Source organism: Chiloscyllium punctatum, chromosome 45, assembly GCF_047496795.1.
Source record: "Chiloscyllium punctatum isolate Juve2018m chromosome 45, sChiPun1.3, whole genome shotgun sequence".
NCBI classification, from domain to species: Eukaryota; Metazoa; Chordata; class Chondrichthyes; order Orectolobiformes; family Hemiscylliidae; genus Chiloscyllium; species Chiloscyllium punctatum.
The window spans coordinates 33,807,799-33,825,071 of NC_092783.1; the positions used below are offsets into that span (position 1 = coordinate 33,807,799).

Consider the following 17,273-nt stretch of genomic DNA (forward strand, 5'->3'; position numbering starts at 1 on the left):
GCCTTTCCAAATACATGTACATCTTGTCCCTCAGGATTCCCACCAAACACATGCCCACCACCGAGGTCAGGCTCACCCGTCTATAGTTCCCTGGCTTGTCTTTACTGCCTTTCCTAAACAATGGCACCACGTTTGCCAACCTCCAGTCTTCCGGAACCTCACCTGTGACTATCGATGATACAAATATCTCAGCAAGAGGTCCAGCAATCACTTTCCTAGCTTCCCACAGAGTTCTCGATTACACCTGATCTGGTCCTGGGGATTTATCCACCTTTAACCATTTCAAGACATCCAGCACTTCCTCCTCTGTAATCTGGACATTTTGCAAGATGTCACCATCTATTTCCCCGACAGTCTGTAACTTCCATGTCCTTTTCCACAGTAAATACTGATGCAAAATATTCATTTAGTATCTACATCGTTTTTGTGGTTCCACACAAAGGCCGCCTTACTCCCTTATTACCCTTTTGTCCTTAATATATTTGTAAAATCCCTTTGGATTCTCCTTAATTCTATTTGCCAAAGCTATCTCATGTCCCCGTTTTGCCCTCCTGATTTCCCTCTTAAGTATACTCCTACTTTCTTTATCCTCTTCTAAGGATTCACTCAATCCTTCTTTTTCTTAACCAAACCCTCAATTTCTTTAGTCATCCAGCATTCCCTATATCTACCAGCCTTCCCTTTCACCCTGACAGGAATATACTTTCTCTGGATTCCTGTCATCTCATTTCTGAAGGCTTCTCACTTTCCAGCAGTCCCTTTAACTGCGAAAATCTGCCTTCGATCAGCTTTCAACATTTCTTGCCTAATACCGCCAAAATTGGCCTTTCTCCAATTTAGAACTTCAACTTTTAGATCTGGTCCAGCCTTTTCGATCACTATTTTAAAACAAATAGAATTATGGTCACTGGCCCCAAAGTGATACCCCACTGACAACTCAGTCACCTGCCCTGTCTTATTTCCCAAGAGTAGGTCAAGTTTTGCACCTTCTCTCGTAGGTACATCCACATACTGAATCAGAAAATTGTCTTGTACACACACTTAAGAAATTCCTCTCCATCTAAACCTTTAACACTATGGCAGTCCTAGTCGATGTTTGGAAAGTTAAAATCCCCTGCCATAACTACCCTATTATTCTTACAGATAGCTGAGATCTCCTTACAAGTTTGTTTCTCAATTTCCCTCTGACTATTGGGGTGTCTATAATACAATCCCAATAATGTGATCATCCCTTTCTTATTTCTCAGTTCCACCCAAATAAATTCCCTGGATGTATTTCCAGGAATATCTTCCCACAGCACAGCTGTAATACTATCCCTTATCAAAAATGCCACTCCCCCTTCTCTCTTGCCTCCCTTTCTATCCTTCCTGTAGCATTTGTATCCTGGAACATTACGCTGCCAGTCCTGCCCATCCCAGAGTCATGTTTCCATAACTGTTATGATATCCCAGTTCCATGTTCCTAACATGGGACTGGGAGATCATAGCAATTATGGAAACATGGCTCAGGGATGGGTAGGACTGGCATTTGTGTAGGAACTGGAATAATTTTGTGGATGATTTGATATATTCCAGTCCTAATTATGAAAACCAATGTGTTTCCTAAGTAGACTATTACTCTTCCATAATACAAAACTAAATTATCCTTTCAATAGTGTGAGTCGCATTGAAGCCAAGATAATTTAACACCCAAAATTATAAGTGTGGCTCATGATTGATGTGTTAACTTCTAATTGTTTGTAGTCGTAATGATTAAAAACAATGAAGAACATATTGCTCAAAGTTTTGTTGGTGGCCTTATTTTGCAATTTGTTGTGGTACTACATCAATCTCAAATTCAGTAAAATCATCTATTTCACTGAGAATAATTGCTTCTGACAATAGTTAATGTGTTTTGCAATGGACATTGGTTAAAAAAAGTGTTCGATGAGGAGGGTTATATGAATATGGATGTAGTGAATCTCAATTTATGAGAAAAAGCCACATTTACATTTTATCTAAAGTATAATAACACGCTACTTGAATTGTTGCCAAATTATATAAGATAGTTTCTAATATAACTAGCTTATGTAATATAGTTTTCATTATATACTGCAGTGAAGGTAAATCACTACCACCTTGTAGGTTCTATCTTCCTCCGGGTGCATACTTGATAAATTAAGAGTTCTCAAAATTTGCTTTCACATTTGTTAACTAATGCTGAATATGGATATGAAAATACGGACAATACAATCAGGAGTTAAATTTAATTTTAATGTCCTTTAAAGGTGATTTATGTCAACTGATGAAGGAGCATTGCTCCGAAAGCTAGTGTGCTTCCAATTAAACCTGTTGTTCTATAACCTGATGTTGTGTGATTTTTAACTATGTCAACGGAAACACTGTGCTGCTGGCAGTGAAATAAAGACAACATCTATCCTGTGAAAATCTTAGAAGATCAGCAGGAAAAGAGAGAACTGAAAGGTTACATGTGCTGATAATAGAGGCCACCTAATGAGAGCCCTTGTCATTGAAATAACTCCACACAGACTTTCTCATCTCAGTCTTAAATTGGCATTGTTTTCTCCTGATACCATGCACTCTGGTCCTAGACTCTCCCATGGGGGGAAATATCTCCTCAGCAGTTGTCTTGTCAAGCCCCTCAGTGTTTCAATGAGATCACCTGTCATTTTTCTAAACTCCAGTCAGTATGGTCCCAATCTGTTTGGCCTTTGCTCATAGGACAACCTTGCTGCAATAACTCCACAGAGGCTGGTATCCCATCACCAAGTCATCCTTTATTTACACTTGCATTGTCCTTGACACTGGTCCAGCTTCCTCAGAGCCAGTTCTTAAAGTCAACAGAAATTCTGACACCTGTGTTTACATCTGTCAGCCAGGGTTCCCTGATTGGAGCAGATTAACAGGCCCAATTAGGGAACTTATCTTCTATTGGGTCCATCTGGGCTGACTTTGTTAGAATCACTATAGTATTATTCATAGAAATCTAGTCCCCACAGTTTTGAGCCAGCACCAGAATTATAGCTCCAAAACACTTTGGCCATTTTCTCTCTGTGTGATTATCTGTCATCTAGCTTTTTTTCTCATCAGATTTCTTTATAACTTTCCTTTGTCAATAGATCACATTTCTTGACTTGCTTGATTGCGCAGCATATAATTATTTTTTTCAAATCCACTGTTCTCTTCAGCTGTCTTGAAGAATGTACTGCCTTTTACCCTTAAAATGTTGATTCCATTCTTCGTTTTGTCTACTTCTCATTTAGTGTCTATTTTGTATTTTGCACGTAATTCAGTCTGCTCTTTTTAATAGTGCAGCACCTAATGTAGCAATTATCTCTCAGACTGACATAGGATCTGGCTGTATTACCATCCTCATGCATGAAGAGAAATAAGAAATATGTACCCTGAGGTGACTGTGGCAGCATTTAACGCATAGTTTCGTAGCTTGTTTTTATGGCATTCCTTTGTTTCTTTAACACAGTTTTGTTAACCCTCTACTAAAATTGTTAGCAATGTAATTCCACACAATTTAAGTCAAATATTTCCATTCTACTAACACGGCAATAGCTTTTTGTCTATAATATTTCCACTGTTGGCATACACCATGACAAGATACATTCATCAGTGGAATAGTATCTGAAGAAATCACAGTAATCTACAACAGATAATGTAAAATTCTGAAATTGTTCTCATATTAAATTCAAGTATAACAAAGTGTATTTTTGATAAGTGATTACAGTCATTTCCATTTAATTCTGGCAATATAATTAGAAACATCCCAGTATGGTGTGTTTAGCCTTTCACATTATATTTCTGCCAAACTTTTAACTTACAGCTTATATTTGGATCGTGTTCCATTAGATCTTTCAGAATATTTGTAAGTAACACAAACACTTGGATACAAGCAACTAAAACAGTATTCCATGATCCCATTTAATGTAACTGCATATTTTTAAAACTGGTAAATTTGCCAGAAACTGGTAAATTTGCATCATTCTGCAAGCACACATAAAAACTACGACTACAACTACAACTACTACCAGCTATATTTTCCAAGCCTGGTGCATGACCAACATTGGACACACTCTCCAACAAGAATACTTAGTGTATAAATGCTTCTGTACACTTACCAGAGAAGTTGACTTTACGGATATATTCAAGGAGGACCTTGCCATCTATAGGGTCCATTTTGGAACAAAGTCCAACATGTCCTCGACAGAGATCTTTGTGCATGTTGTGTAGAGCATGTGCCATGGCATAAACTGCATCAATAACAAACAGTACTTTTCCTTCTTGCTCATAAGAATTATTTCGCCCAATTCTCTCCAAGCCTAGAGAAGAAAAAACATATAAAAATATTCATGAAAGATTAGTGCACAATCTTTAAAAAAATGCTGAAAATGCATAATCAAGATTTTGGGAGAGAGAAAAATTAAAGACAGTTGTTTAAAAACATTAAGAAATTATCGCATAAAAACTGTGATTCCATTCCATTTTCTTAATGTGAAGTGGTGAAAATGGTGATTTAAAACTAATGCATTAAAATTCCAAAACATAACTTATTGGAACACAACCACAATGTAAAGAAAATTTTACCACATTAATGAAAGTGATATCTCCCCTGAGATTATTATATAGTTCTCTTTTATTGAACCTTGCTTTCCAATAATCGCAACAGAAAGGAGCAGAAACCATTTTTGGAAGTACAGTGTTAAGTAAATTTACTTTGTTTCAAAAAGAGATTATTCTGAAATCAATGAGCAGGAAATTTCAGGTCATACTGAGGTCAAAATAGACTGAAGTTAGGCATGCTGTTGTGACTATTTCTGGGAGTCCCTTTGGAATTAACACCCAATGCAGTAGCTGATTGGTTACAGTCAGGATTTCTTGCTCCATTTCCTGTCACAAGTTACATTATTTACTGTATCCGCTGCATCCGATGTGGTCTCATCTACATTGGGGAGACAGGCCGCCTACTTGCGGAACATTTCAGGGAACACCTCTGGGACACTCACCAACCAACCCAACCGTCCCGTGGCTGAACACTTTAGCTCCCCCTCTCACTCCGCAAATGACATGCAGGTTCTTTGCCTCCTCCATTGCCATACCCTGGCCACATGACGCCTGGAGGAAGAGCGCCTCACCTTCTGCCTAGGAACCCTCCAACCACAGGGGATGAATGTAAATTTCTCCAGCTTCCTCATTTCCCCTCCCCCCACCTTAACTCAGCCCCAACCCCTGGATTCAGCACCGCCCTCTTGACCTGCAATCTTCTTCCCGACCTCTCCGCCCCCCACCCCCTCTCCGGCCTATCAACCTCACCCTCACTTCCTTCCACCTATCGTATTCCCAGCGCCCCTCCCCCAAATTCCCTCCCCCCTACCTTTTATCTCAGCCCGCTTGGCACACCAGCCTCATTCCTGAAGAAGGGCTTATGCCCGAAACGTCGATTCTCCTGCTCCTCGGATGCTGCCTGGCCTGCTGTGTTTTTCCAGCACCACATTTTTCCACACAAGTTAGCATGGATCAATATCCTATTTCCAATAGCTGCTAGATAATTAAAGGCCCAAAGTTTTCCAGTACTGACTGAAAGCAGGGACAGTTTTCTAGTTAGTAATGTAATAGGTTTATGCCTGGAGCACTCTATCTCCTAATGGGGGACAGTGAGGTAGGTTCATTGGAGCCAGTCAGCTAGATTCCACTGAGAGTTGGGCACTGAGAAAGGCATGGAGTCTGTTTCTGTGGACCACTCCATTCAGTTGACAGTAGCAAGTTCCACTCCACCCTACCCAACTCCCCCCCACTACAACCTCCTTAACACAAAACCATGGGCATTACCATCCAGGTTTACTTGACAGTTTTATCATGTAGCATGGTCCCCACTTGGCCAGCAGAGAAGAAGATAATTTTTTGACCTTTCTTGCTCTGAAATTAATTAGGTAGAGGGGCTACTGGAAGGTAACAGGGTCTCCATATCACATCTTCTAACCTCCCTCATCCCCATTCTCCAGCCTACCATAGGGGGAACATTAAATTCCATCTGTGAATGTGAGTAATTAAAAATATCCAAGTGTCTTGCCTATCAATGGTCATTCTATTCTTCCTTCCCTCTTGACAAGTCTCAGGTTGGTAAAGGGTCCTGCTACAGTTATGGAGGCAAGGAGCTAAATTTATCTGATCCAATTTTGATATTAGTGTTGCAACATTATCTTGACCACGATTGAAGGGAAATCATGCCTCGTGGTCAAAGCAGCAGAGAAATCTGTTACAGTGTGACTGAGTAGTTAGATGAGGTCAAAATAGACTTTACATTTGCTGTTCAAGATGATAGAAGACCATAAGACATGGGAGAAGAAATAGGCTATTTGTTCCATCGAGTCTGCTCTGTTATTCAAAGAAATCATGACTGATCTGACAATCCATTCTCTTTGAAATAAAGGCCATCATTCTAATGGCTTCTCCATTATCTACTGAACTTGGATGTTAAGATTTTGTGGTTGATACATAAGGAGTCCCAAATCTTTTTGTATTCCAGCTTTCTGCAGTTTTTCCCCATTTAAACAATATGGAGTTCTAACAATCTTCCTGGAAAATGTATAAATTTACATTTTTCCACATGCTATTGCATTTGCTAAGTTTTTTGCCCACTGTCCTCAGCTGTCTATCCCCCTCCATTGGTTTTTGTGTCTTCACATCACTGCTTTCCCATCTATTTTTGTGTCATCCACAAAAACTGGCAATAATACATTCTCTTCTGTTAATCCATGTCATTAATGCATAATTGTGGACTGGTGGCACTCCACTGGTTACAAGTTGCATCCTGGAAATGCCCCTTTTATCCTAACACTCTATCTTCTATTACTTAGCCAATCCTATACCAATGACAATATACAACCCAATGGCATAGACTATTATCTTATTAAGTACCCCTATGTGTGATACCTAATTGAAAGCTTTTTGAAAATCCAAACATATTACATCTAGCGAATTCCCTCGATCTATTCTGCCTACTACTTCTCCAAAAGTACACTTATAAATTTGTTAGGCATGATTTCACTTCATGAAGTCATAATTATTCTGTTTGGTTATATTACGTATTTCTAAATGTCTCCTATTATATCCTTTATAGTAGACTCTAACATCTACCCAATGGCAGATGTTACATTCACTGGCCTAAGAATATAAGGACAAATACTACCAGCGTGTCCATTATCTCTGTAATGATGTTCTTTAAAATCTTGTGACCTAACCCACCAGGTCCAGGGAACCTATGGACCATGAATTTCCTAAATACTTTTTCTCTCCTAACATTTATTGTGTTTACTTGCTAGCCCTGCCTCATCCAACCTTTGACTATTTGGTATTTTTGGAATGCTATTGTACAGTGAAGACTGATGTATTTATACATCTTCTCTGCCATTTCCTGGTTCCTTATTATTATGAACCCAGCTTCATTCCCTAGGGGGGCTATGTCCACGCTGGCTTTTCTAAATGCATTTAATGAAGCTTTGACTGCCCAATTATTATTGATTGCTTCCTTGTCCTCATAGTATATTTTCTTTCCCTTCACTGCACTTTTGGGTAAATCTTTTGTTAGCTTTTAAAGCTTTCCAAGTTTTTTAAGTTTTTTTTGACTGATCACTAATCTAAATCACATTGTGTTACTTGTCTTTTTTTCCATTAAATTTGATACTGTCCTTAACTTCCCTGGTTAACCACAACACAAGACATCCATTTTTGAATTAAACCAGTTGTGACCAACTGAGAGAGTGGGTGAATAAAGGGGGTGCCAGCTCATCTCTTCCCATGTGGGAACTTCACAGTTCAGCACATCTGGAACAGTATTAACTTGAGAAACATCAATTGGGGACTGGTTATAAACAGCAAGGAGACATCTCTACATCAAAGAGATCAGTTACTCCTCTAGAGCACTGCCAAGCTCCTGAAAGCAGACAAATGAACCTGTGACTTAAACTAACTGACCCATAAGAGAATCTACACTTTTCTGGCCATTTCTTGTTTCCAGAATGAAATTCAATGGTTCATCCATCATCGTTAATGTAAGACAGAGTGCTGGAGATGCAATTGCTCTATTTCCCAAAGTGGATGTTAAGGATTCTTTTCGGGTATGGAGCAGAGTACAAAGTAGTCTTGGACTCCAGCCACTTCCCTTTCCCCTTCTTTGTCTTTTCTTTCTTCGGGTGCTAACAGTTTGCCTCCCAAATCCATCCTTTGTTCACACTTTTCAAACACTTATCTGAAGGTCATCATGACAATTAAGCCCCAGATATAAGCTTAGACACCCAGGCTTCTCAAGATTCTGCTTTGCTACCATAAGAACATACTGACAACATTTGACCCATATCCCTCTAAACTTTTCCTATTCACATACTCATTCAGATGCCTTTTAATTGTTGTAATTGTACCAGCCTCCATCACTTCCTCTGGCAGCTCATTCTATATATGCTCCATTCTCTGCATGAAAATGTTACCCCATGGGTTCCTTTTATATCTTTCCCCTCTCAACTTAAACCTATACCCTCTAGTTTTGGAAACCCCTATATTGGGAAAAGATCTTACGTATTCACCCTATTCGTGCCCCTCATGATTTTACAAACCTCTGTGAGGTCACACCTCAGAATCTGACACTCCAGAGAAAATAGCCCCAGTCTATTCAGCCTTTCCTGATAGCTTAAAACCTCCAACCCTGGCAAAATCATTGTAAATCAAGTTTCACAACATTCTTCCTATAGCAGGGAGACAAGAATTGAATGCAATATTCCAAAAGTGTCCTGTACAACTGTAACATGCCCTCCCAACTCTTATACTCAATACATTGACCAATAAAGGCATGATGTGGAAGTGCACATATTGGACTGTGGTGGACAAAGTCAGAAGTCACATGATACCAGGTTTATTTGAAATCACAAGCTTTCAGTGCGCTGCTCCTTCCTCAGGTGATGTCACCTGACAAAGGAGTAGTGCTCCGAAAGCTTGTGATTTCAAATAAACCTGTTGGATTAAAACCTGGTGTTTTAACTTCTGACAAAAAAGGCAAGCATACCAAATGCCTTCTTCACTATCTTGAAGGGCTTATGCCTGAAACGTCGATTCTCCTGTTCCTTTGATGCTGCCTGACCTGCTGCGCTTTTCCAGCAACACATTTTTAAGCTCTGATCTCCAGTATCTGCAGTCCTCACTTTTTCACTATCTTGGTCAGATTCAGGAAAGTGTGGATCATACCAGTGATCCGGATTTACACGATTGACTTCACACATATTGATGACATGTTAATTTCTGTTCAAATTGGGTCTTATGGCTTCAGGAGGTAGCTCAAACTGGTCAAATGTTCATTGTGACAATTTTAGGTCAGTGTTTTTCTTGTTCAGCTGACAAACTTGCTATAATAGAATTTCGGAGACATTACCAAGCTCAAAGGTAATATGTCAGTGAGGCTTTTTTTATGATACATATAGACAATGGGAGAGGCAATTTTAATCCAGAAGATCAGGAACCATTGTTTCTGTTTAATAACAGTATCTCTTATCCCACTGTTCAACAAGCAAATCTGTAATTTGATAACCGTAGCAAATTTTACACAAGGTTTAAACAGACAGCAAATAAATTCCTAAAGATAATTCGACCAGCCAATCACAGTGAGTTCAGCCATGTTGAGTGTCAAGAGAGAAAGGCAAGGCTGAATGGTCTTTAATGCTGGGAGTTGAATACTAAGACTGGTGATTTAATGACACGGATTGACATATGGAAGTATGATATTTTTGCCATCACAGAAACATGGTCAAGGGAAGAGCTGGACAGGTGACTCAACATTCCAGAGTATAGGATTGTTAGGTAAGATGGGGAGGGTTAAAAACGTTTGTGTGCAGCACTATTAATTAAGGAGTCAATTACTGCAATAAGGAGAGATGATATCTTGGAAAGGTCCTCAAGCGATGCAATGTGGGTTGAACTTAGGAATGATAAGTGGGCAGCCACTTTACGATATGATCGGCCTCCAATGAGTCAGAAGGAAATAGAGGAGTAAATATGTAGACAGTTCACAGAGGTGTGTAGGAGTAACAATTGAATAATTATACTGGGGATTCAACTTTTCCAACATAAATTGGGATAGTCATAGTGTTAAGGGCTTAGAGGGGGCAGATTTCCTGAGATGTATCCAGGAGAGTTCTTTTGTATCAGTATGTAGAAGATCCAACAAGGGATGGTTCAGAACTGGATCTGCTTCTCTGGAAAGAAGCTGGACAAGTGGCAGTGGGGCAGCATTTAGGTGATAGCGATCACAAAATGGTACAGTTCAAATTTGTTCTGGACAAGGAAAAGGATGGCCTGCAGAAGACAGCTTTGGATTGGGGGAGGCAGAATCTGACCACAGTAGACTGGGAACAGCTGCTTGCAGCTAAGTTGACAATAAAGCAATGGGGAGGGGGGGGGGAGGCATTCAAAAAGAAGCTGAGAAGAGTACAGGTCCAACTTATAGCCTTTAGACTGATATATAAGAGCAGAACCCTGCATGCCTGGGACAATTGAGGATTTTATAAAGAAGAGGAGCAGTGTTTTTAGTAAGTCAAAAAGGAGTAATTCAGCTGCAGCCCCCCCCCCCCCCCCATTCTTCTAAATTCCAATGAGCATAGTTCGAGTCTACTCAATCTCTCCTCATAAGGCAATTCCCTCAACTCCAGAATCAATCTAGTGAACCTCCTCTGCACCCCCTTGAGTGCCGCTACATCCTTTCTCAAGTAAGGAGACCAAAACTGTGCACAGTTCTCTTGGTGTGTCCTCACCAGCATCCTGCAGAGCTGCAGCATACCCTCCCTGTTTTTAAACTCTATCTATCTAGCAATGAAGGACAATATTCCATTTGCCTTCTTAATTACCTGCTGTATCTGCAAAACAACCTTTTGTGGTTCATGCACAAGGACACCACATTCCTCTGAACAGCAACTTGCTGCAACTTTTCACCGTTTAAATAATAAGTCAATTTTGCTGTTATTCCTACCAAAATGGTTGACTTCACATTTACCAACATTGTACTCCATCTGTCAGACCCTTGCCCACTCACTTAACTTGGCAAAAGTGAGGACTGCAGATGCTGGAAACCAGAGTTTAGATTAGAGTGGCACTGGAAAAGCACAGCAGGTCAGGCAGGTTCCAAGGAGGCAGGAAAAATGACGTATTGGGCAAAAGCCTATATCCCTCCGCAGAAGACTGAAGGATGGCTAAATGTGGTTCCACTTTTTAAGAGGAGTAGTTGAGATGTACCAGGAAATTACAGACCTGTAAGTCTCATGTCAATGGTAGAGAAACTATTGGAGAAATTTCTTAAAGAGCGAAATTAAATAGCCACTTGGAAAGACATGGGTTAATTAGAGTTAGTCAGCATGGCTTTGTCAGAGGGAGGTCATATCTAACAAATTTGTAAGAATCTTTTGAAAATGTGAGCAAATGTATGGATGAGGGAAATTCAGCTGATGTAGTTTATATGGATTTTAGCAAACCTTTCGACAAGATCCCACGTGGAAGATTGACTGAGAAGGTTAAAGCACATGGATTTGAAAGTTGGTAAGATGGATCAGAAACTGGCTTGGTAATAGGACATAAAGGGTTGTGGTAGAAGGCTGTTTGAGTGACTAGAGGCTGGTGTCCAGCAGTGTACCACAAGAATCAGTACGGAGACCTTTATCTTTTGTTAAATACATAAATGATAAAGATGAAAATATGGGGGGAAATATTAAGCAAATTGGCAGATGACACTCAAATTGAAAAAGTAGTTAACAGTGAAGAAGATGGTTGTAGGTTACAGGAAGATACAGATGGGTTGGTCAGGTGGGCAGAGCAGTGGCAGATGGTATTTAACCCTGATAAGTGAGAGTTGAAGCACTTTGAAAGAAGAAACAAGGTGAGGGAGAAATTAATGAATGGCAGGACACTGGGCAGCTTAAAGGAAGAGGGGGATCTTGGGGTAATTATTCACAGATCCGTGAAGTTGGCAGACCATGCGCGTTCTTTTTCTTTCTTGGGATCTCTCAGACCTGTGGGGAATTTTATGCTGTCCAGATGTTCCAGATGTTCCTATAGCAGATATATGCCAGCTTCAATTCCTTTTGCCAGTTCTCCAGACAACATCAAAGACTTCAAGCTGCTCTATTCACGGCTCTTGAGTTCTGACTGTCCAATCTTCAGCATGCTCTCAGTGTTCAGCTCCCAAAGGATGAGAGTCTCCACCATCACTACCTACAGGTGGGAGGCCTGACCCAAAAAAGCCCCCTTGGTAATCATACAGAACACTCTACAGAGTAAGGACCACAGAGATCTGGGTACAGTGTGCAGCCCACACTAAAATTCAAGTCGGAGTTCAGTGCTGGAAGCTCAGTTTGACACCCCAATACATTGGGTTTTTCATTGCACACAAGACAATAAGATTGAGTTTGAACTAACTAGTGGTAAGGTAATGTTTGTTGTGCCCTGAGAGTTACAATGTGTCATGTTGGTACGAAAGTCCGTAGAATACAGGCTTTGATGTGTAAATCAGAATGCACAACGCTGTTTCCAGAATTCAATTAGCCCTTGTCAAAACATTAATTAAGTATGTGCAGCATGTACAAATGTAAAACCAGTGTCTGTCAAGTGGCTCTAGACTCATTAACATGGAACACAAGCTTCCCCCTACTTGATCTGAATCTGATCAAATTTGACTGACTGTTCTCTTCCCAGGGACCTCTCGAGGAGAGAGCATATTCAACAGGCTGCTGGCCATTTTTCTGCATGCACTTTTTTCCTCGATCATATTCACACTTCATTGCAGTGAAACAACCACTCAGCACCAAGGTGCAGAGCTCAGATATGAAATGTGAAATAACTCCATTAAAAGGATTCTGAAAAAATACAAAATGTACAAATACCTTATTATTTAGTTTTCAGAAATGGTTTTAATGCAAGTTACATACTGTACTGCTTGAACAAAAGTTGCCATTGTTAGGTGTCATCTCACCTCCACCAACGCCCTCATCATTATGAGTCATTCCTGGATCTCACCAATGCAGATGCCACTGATGCTGTAGGGTACCACACCTGCCCAAATTCAACTACACCACCACCATTAACCCACTTCAGGCCCACCTCGTCAATGCAGCCACTGACGTTGCCACTGGGTTTTGCACTGAACTCAAACCTGGCTATCCCTCCATGAATCTGAGCTGGATGCAGATGCTGCTGGGACCCCAAACTTGCCATCACCATAGTGGCCATTAGAAGGTACTAGGACCACCTCAGTGATGCAGAAGCCACCAGGAACCCATACTCTCTCTGATGCCAATTCGGGTCCAAGTTGCTGGGTCTGCTCCAGTCCGTTCTGCCACATCTACTCTAATCCACACTGCCGGGCCGACTCCAGTCCACGGTGCCAGGCCTACTACAGGCTGCGCTGTCAGGTCTACGCCAGTCCGAGCTGCCGGGCCTACTCCAGTCCACACTGCTAGGTCATCACCAGTCCGAGCTGCCAGGCCCACTCTAGTCCATTCGGTCGGACCTACTCCAGTCCGCGCTGCCGGGTCTACTCCAGTCTGCACTGCCAGGCCCACTGGAGTCCACGCTGATGGTCCACTCCAGTCCACGCTGATGGGTCTACGCTAGTGCAGGCTATCAAGTCCATTCCAGTCCGCGCTGATGGGTCCACTCCAATCAGATCTCCAGTAAAATTTGCAGAATTACATTTTATTTTGCTCAAAAACTGCAAAAATCCACGTAAGATTCTGTAAATCCCACTTTAGAAATAGAATCAGTCTGGCCTAACATTGTGACAAAGACAAACTTTAACCTCACACCTTGAATCTGAGCTGAGATGCCACCTATTGTTAAAGGCTATTTTGAGAATGTAACTTTAAAAAAATTCTGGGATCTACATAGGAACCGAAACGAACATGATCATTCTAAAATATGAAAGACTTAAGCTAAATTTGTTTAATATGATATTCCATAACACTGCAATCCTGTTGCTATAAATTCCGTGTTGTATGATTCTGCTCCACAACTACCTGAGGAAGAAGTAGCACTCCGAAAGTTAGTGCTTTCAAATAAACCTGTTGGACTATAACCTGGTGTTATATGATTTTTAACTTACTCTACTGCCATCATTCACTGGTATTAGCATATAAGTCACACAACAATATTCAGCAGCCATGCATAATGGTAAATGCATACATCAGGAAGCTATCAAAACATGTAGTTGCTGTCCAGCATGCCCAACTCCTTCAGAAGTGTTGTCACAACATATTTGACTATGTTACATACCATTAAAATATATGGAGAGATGTGAATGATAGTACTTTTTTTTAGATTAGATTCCCTACCATGTGGAAACAGGCCCTTCGGCCCAACAAGTCCACACTGACCCTCCAAAGAGCAACTCACCCAGACCCATCTCCCCAGATTTCCCCCTGACGAATGCACCTAACACTACGAGCAATTTAGCATGACCAATTCACCTGATCTGCATATCTTTTGGACTGGGGGAGGAAACCCACGCAGACACTGGGAGACTATGCAAACTCCACACAGTCACCCAAGGCTGGAATTGAATCCAAGTCCCTGGCACTGTGAGGCAACAGTGCTAACCACTGAGCCAACTGTGCTATTTGATTTACATCTATTAAAAACACCTGAAGCATTTTGAGCTCATTGATTCCAGTACAAATGTCCTTCAATTGTAGGATAAATCTTAATTGCTGCCCAACAATCTCCTTGATTTTGATAATTAACTTCAACAAGTCTGGAGTCTCATTGCAGCTTTACTTCCTCCTTCATATTTCCTCATTCTCTTAATCCAATGTTTTCTTTGCTTCATTTTATGTTCTGCCTCTTATTAAGCAACTAAGTAAATATTCTAAGTTACTGTTCCTGGCTCAGACTCTGTATCATTTATTAAGCTACCTTGAATTTATGCAGTAAAAGAATTGCAATGTTGCTGGTCCTGCTTATATAGGTCCAAGATGCTCTTTCAGGGATTGGAGGCTCTTCCAATAATTATCTGATCGGAGCTTCTCATAAATTGCCTAAAGGATGCCGATGGACAAGTAGATCATTTTTAGTCTTTCACAGAATATGGGAATTTCTGGCTCAGCCAACATTTGTTCTCTGTCCAAAACTTCCTTGAACAGGGGCGGCACGATGGTTTTAGACACAGCACAGTGGTTCAGTGGTTAGCACTGCTGCCTCACAGCACCAGGGTCCCAGGTTCGATTCCAGCCTCGGGTGATTGTCTGTGTGGAGTGTGCACATTCTCCACATGTCTGTGTAAGTTTCCTCCAGGTGTTCTGGTTTCCTCCCACAGTCCAAAAGATGTGCAGGGCAGGTAAATTGGCCATGCGAAATTGCTCATAGTGTTAGGTACATTAGTCAGAGGAAAATGGGTCTGGGTGGTGTGGGATATTGATAAATTAATGTTAATTCTGCAATTCCATTTTACAAAGTAAAATGAACTCACAGCAGTGTGTAATTGTTTTAGCCACGAGCTGAGTCAACAAGAATGGAAACGATGTGGAGGAAATATATAATTGTTTTTGTATTAGCTAAAACTGTATGTCAGAATGAAATGTGACTGCAAAACAATGGTAGACATTACGGGCAAGTAGATAAGATGTTGTGAGGGGATGAAGTTAAGCTAGATACGCCTGTACAAACAGGAGGTATAAACATCTGTTTCCCACTTTTACAGAGACAGAGGAACAAACCCCAATTAAAAGGGTCATAGGGATCAGAACGGCCTCGGGAAAGGCACAGATGAAGGGGGTAGATAATGAAGAAGAAAGAATATGCCTAACAATGACCTACAGCAGGATGAGGTCAAACAGCCTTGTGAGGCCAGAAATAAGCATTTTGTCACAGACAAGGCCGGATAAGGCAAGAGATAAACAGGGGTAATGGGGGCCGGTCTTAGGGAAGTGGAAGATGTAAACAGGGGAGGAGCAGTGTAAAACAAAAGAAATCAAATTATATAAATGTTGTGTATGAATTGAATTTGGTGTGTATGTCCTCTGCCTTATAGACACTGGACATCACACCCACTTGCAAGTGTAAAATAAATGACACTACTGATTCAGATCTTGTCTCGGACTGAAATTATTGAAGTGAGTGGGCTTTGTTTCTCACAGTGGGTTACTCTTCAGAGGGTAAACGTGGACTTGTTGGGCCAAAGGGCCTGTTTCCACACTGTGGGAATCTAATCTAAAAACGAAGTTAACAGTGATCCACTTTCTGGAACTGCTCAAGTCTGTGCACTGTAGGTACACTCTCAGTGCTGCTAGGAGGGTGTTCCAGCACTTTATGCCGGTAACAATGAAGGAATGGCAAGTTAGCTTCAAGTGAGGACGGTGATTGGCCTAGAGGGGAAGTTGCAGATTTTAGTGCTCTCATCCATCAGGTCATAGATTTGGAAGTTATTGTCTCAAGAGTCCTAACAATTGGTTGCAGTGCATCTTTTATGTAGTGCACAGTCACCAATGACCCGTGATGGTGGGGGGAACGCATAGTAAAGGTACTAATAGTTGTCAGTCAGGCAGGCTGCTTTGTCCTTTCTAATGATGAGCTTCTTGAGCATTGTTGGAACTACACTGATCCGGGCAAGTGGGGAGAAGTTCATCACACTTTTGACTTATATCTTGGAGTTTGTGGACAGGCTTTGAAATAGGCTGAGGTGAGTCAAACTTCTTAGAATTCCTAGCCTCTGACCTGCTTTTTTTTCAGCCACTGTATTGCTATGGTTACAGAAGAAAAAGCTAAGGAATGACAGCAAAATTAAAACTGAAATCACTTAGGTGTGATTAGATTGTTGAATTGATTCACTCAAATACATCCGATGTTCAGTTACTCAATCATTTAACAGCTAGTGGACTTAATAACAAAAGAGAGAATGTGACTTGTTCCTCACTAAACCCATCTTCTTCACACAGACATAACTCAGTGCCCATTGCCAATGATGGAGAGAAAGCATGAGAGTTTTCAACAAACACGTGTTTAATAGGTTATAAATAAACAATTTATGAATATCAAAATCCTCATCAGCACAGCACTATTCAAGAACACCCAAAATGTTATGACACACTGTTGATCAATATGCCATCAGGTATATTAAGGAGCAACCATCATCAAAAGCTTATACTTATTAAACGTAGCACACTGCTGAAAATATTGCAGAAATAATATTCAGCTCTGCAGCATTTACATCACACAAAATGAAGATTTTGTTGCAAAATACATCG

The 17,273-nt window shown here is 40.8% G+C and overlaps 1 protein-coding gene across 2 annotated transcripts in view; it reads right to left on the minus strand.

Moving 5' to 3' along the window:
- Positions 1 to 17,273, minus strand: part of LOC140467272 (metabotropic glutamate receptor 4-like) — a 1,248,646-nt gene that overhangs the window by 527,934 nt on the left and 703,439 nt on the right. For both annotated transcript variants that reach the window (XM_072563525.1, XM_072563524.1), the window contains exon 7: positions 4,131 to 4,331. In XM_072563525.1, the coding sequence (XP_072419626.1) occupies positions 4,131 to 4,331 (201 nt within the window). The remainder of the gene's footprint in view (positions 1 to 4,130; positions 4,332 to 17,273) is intronic.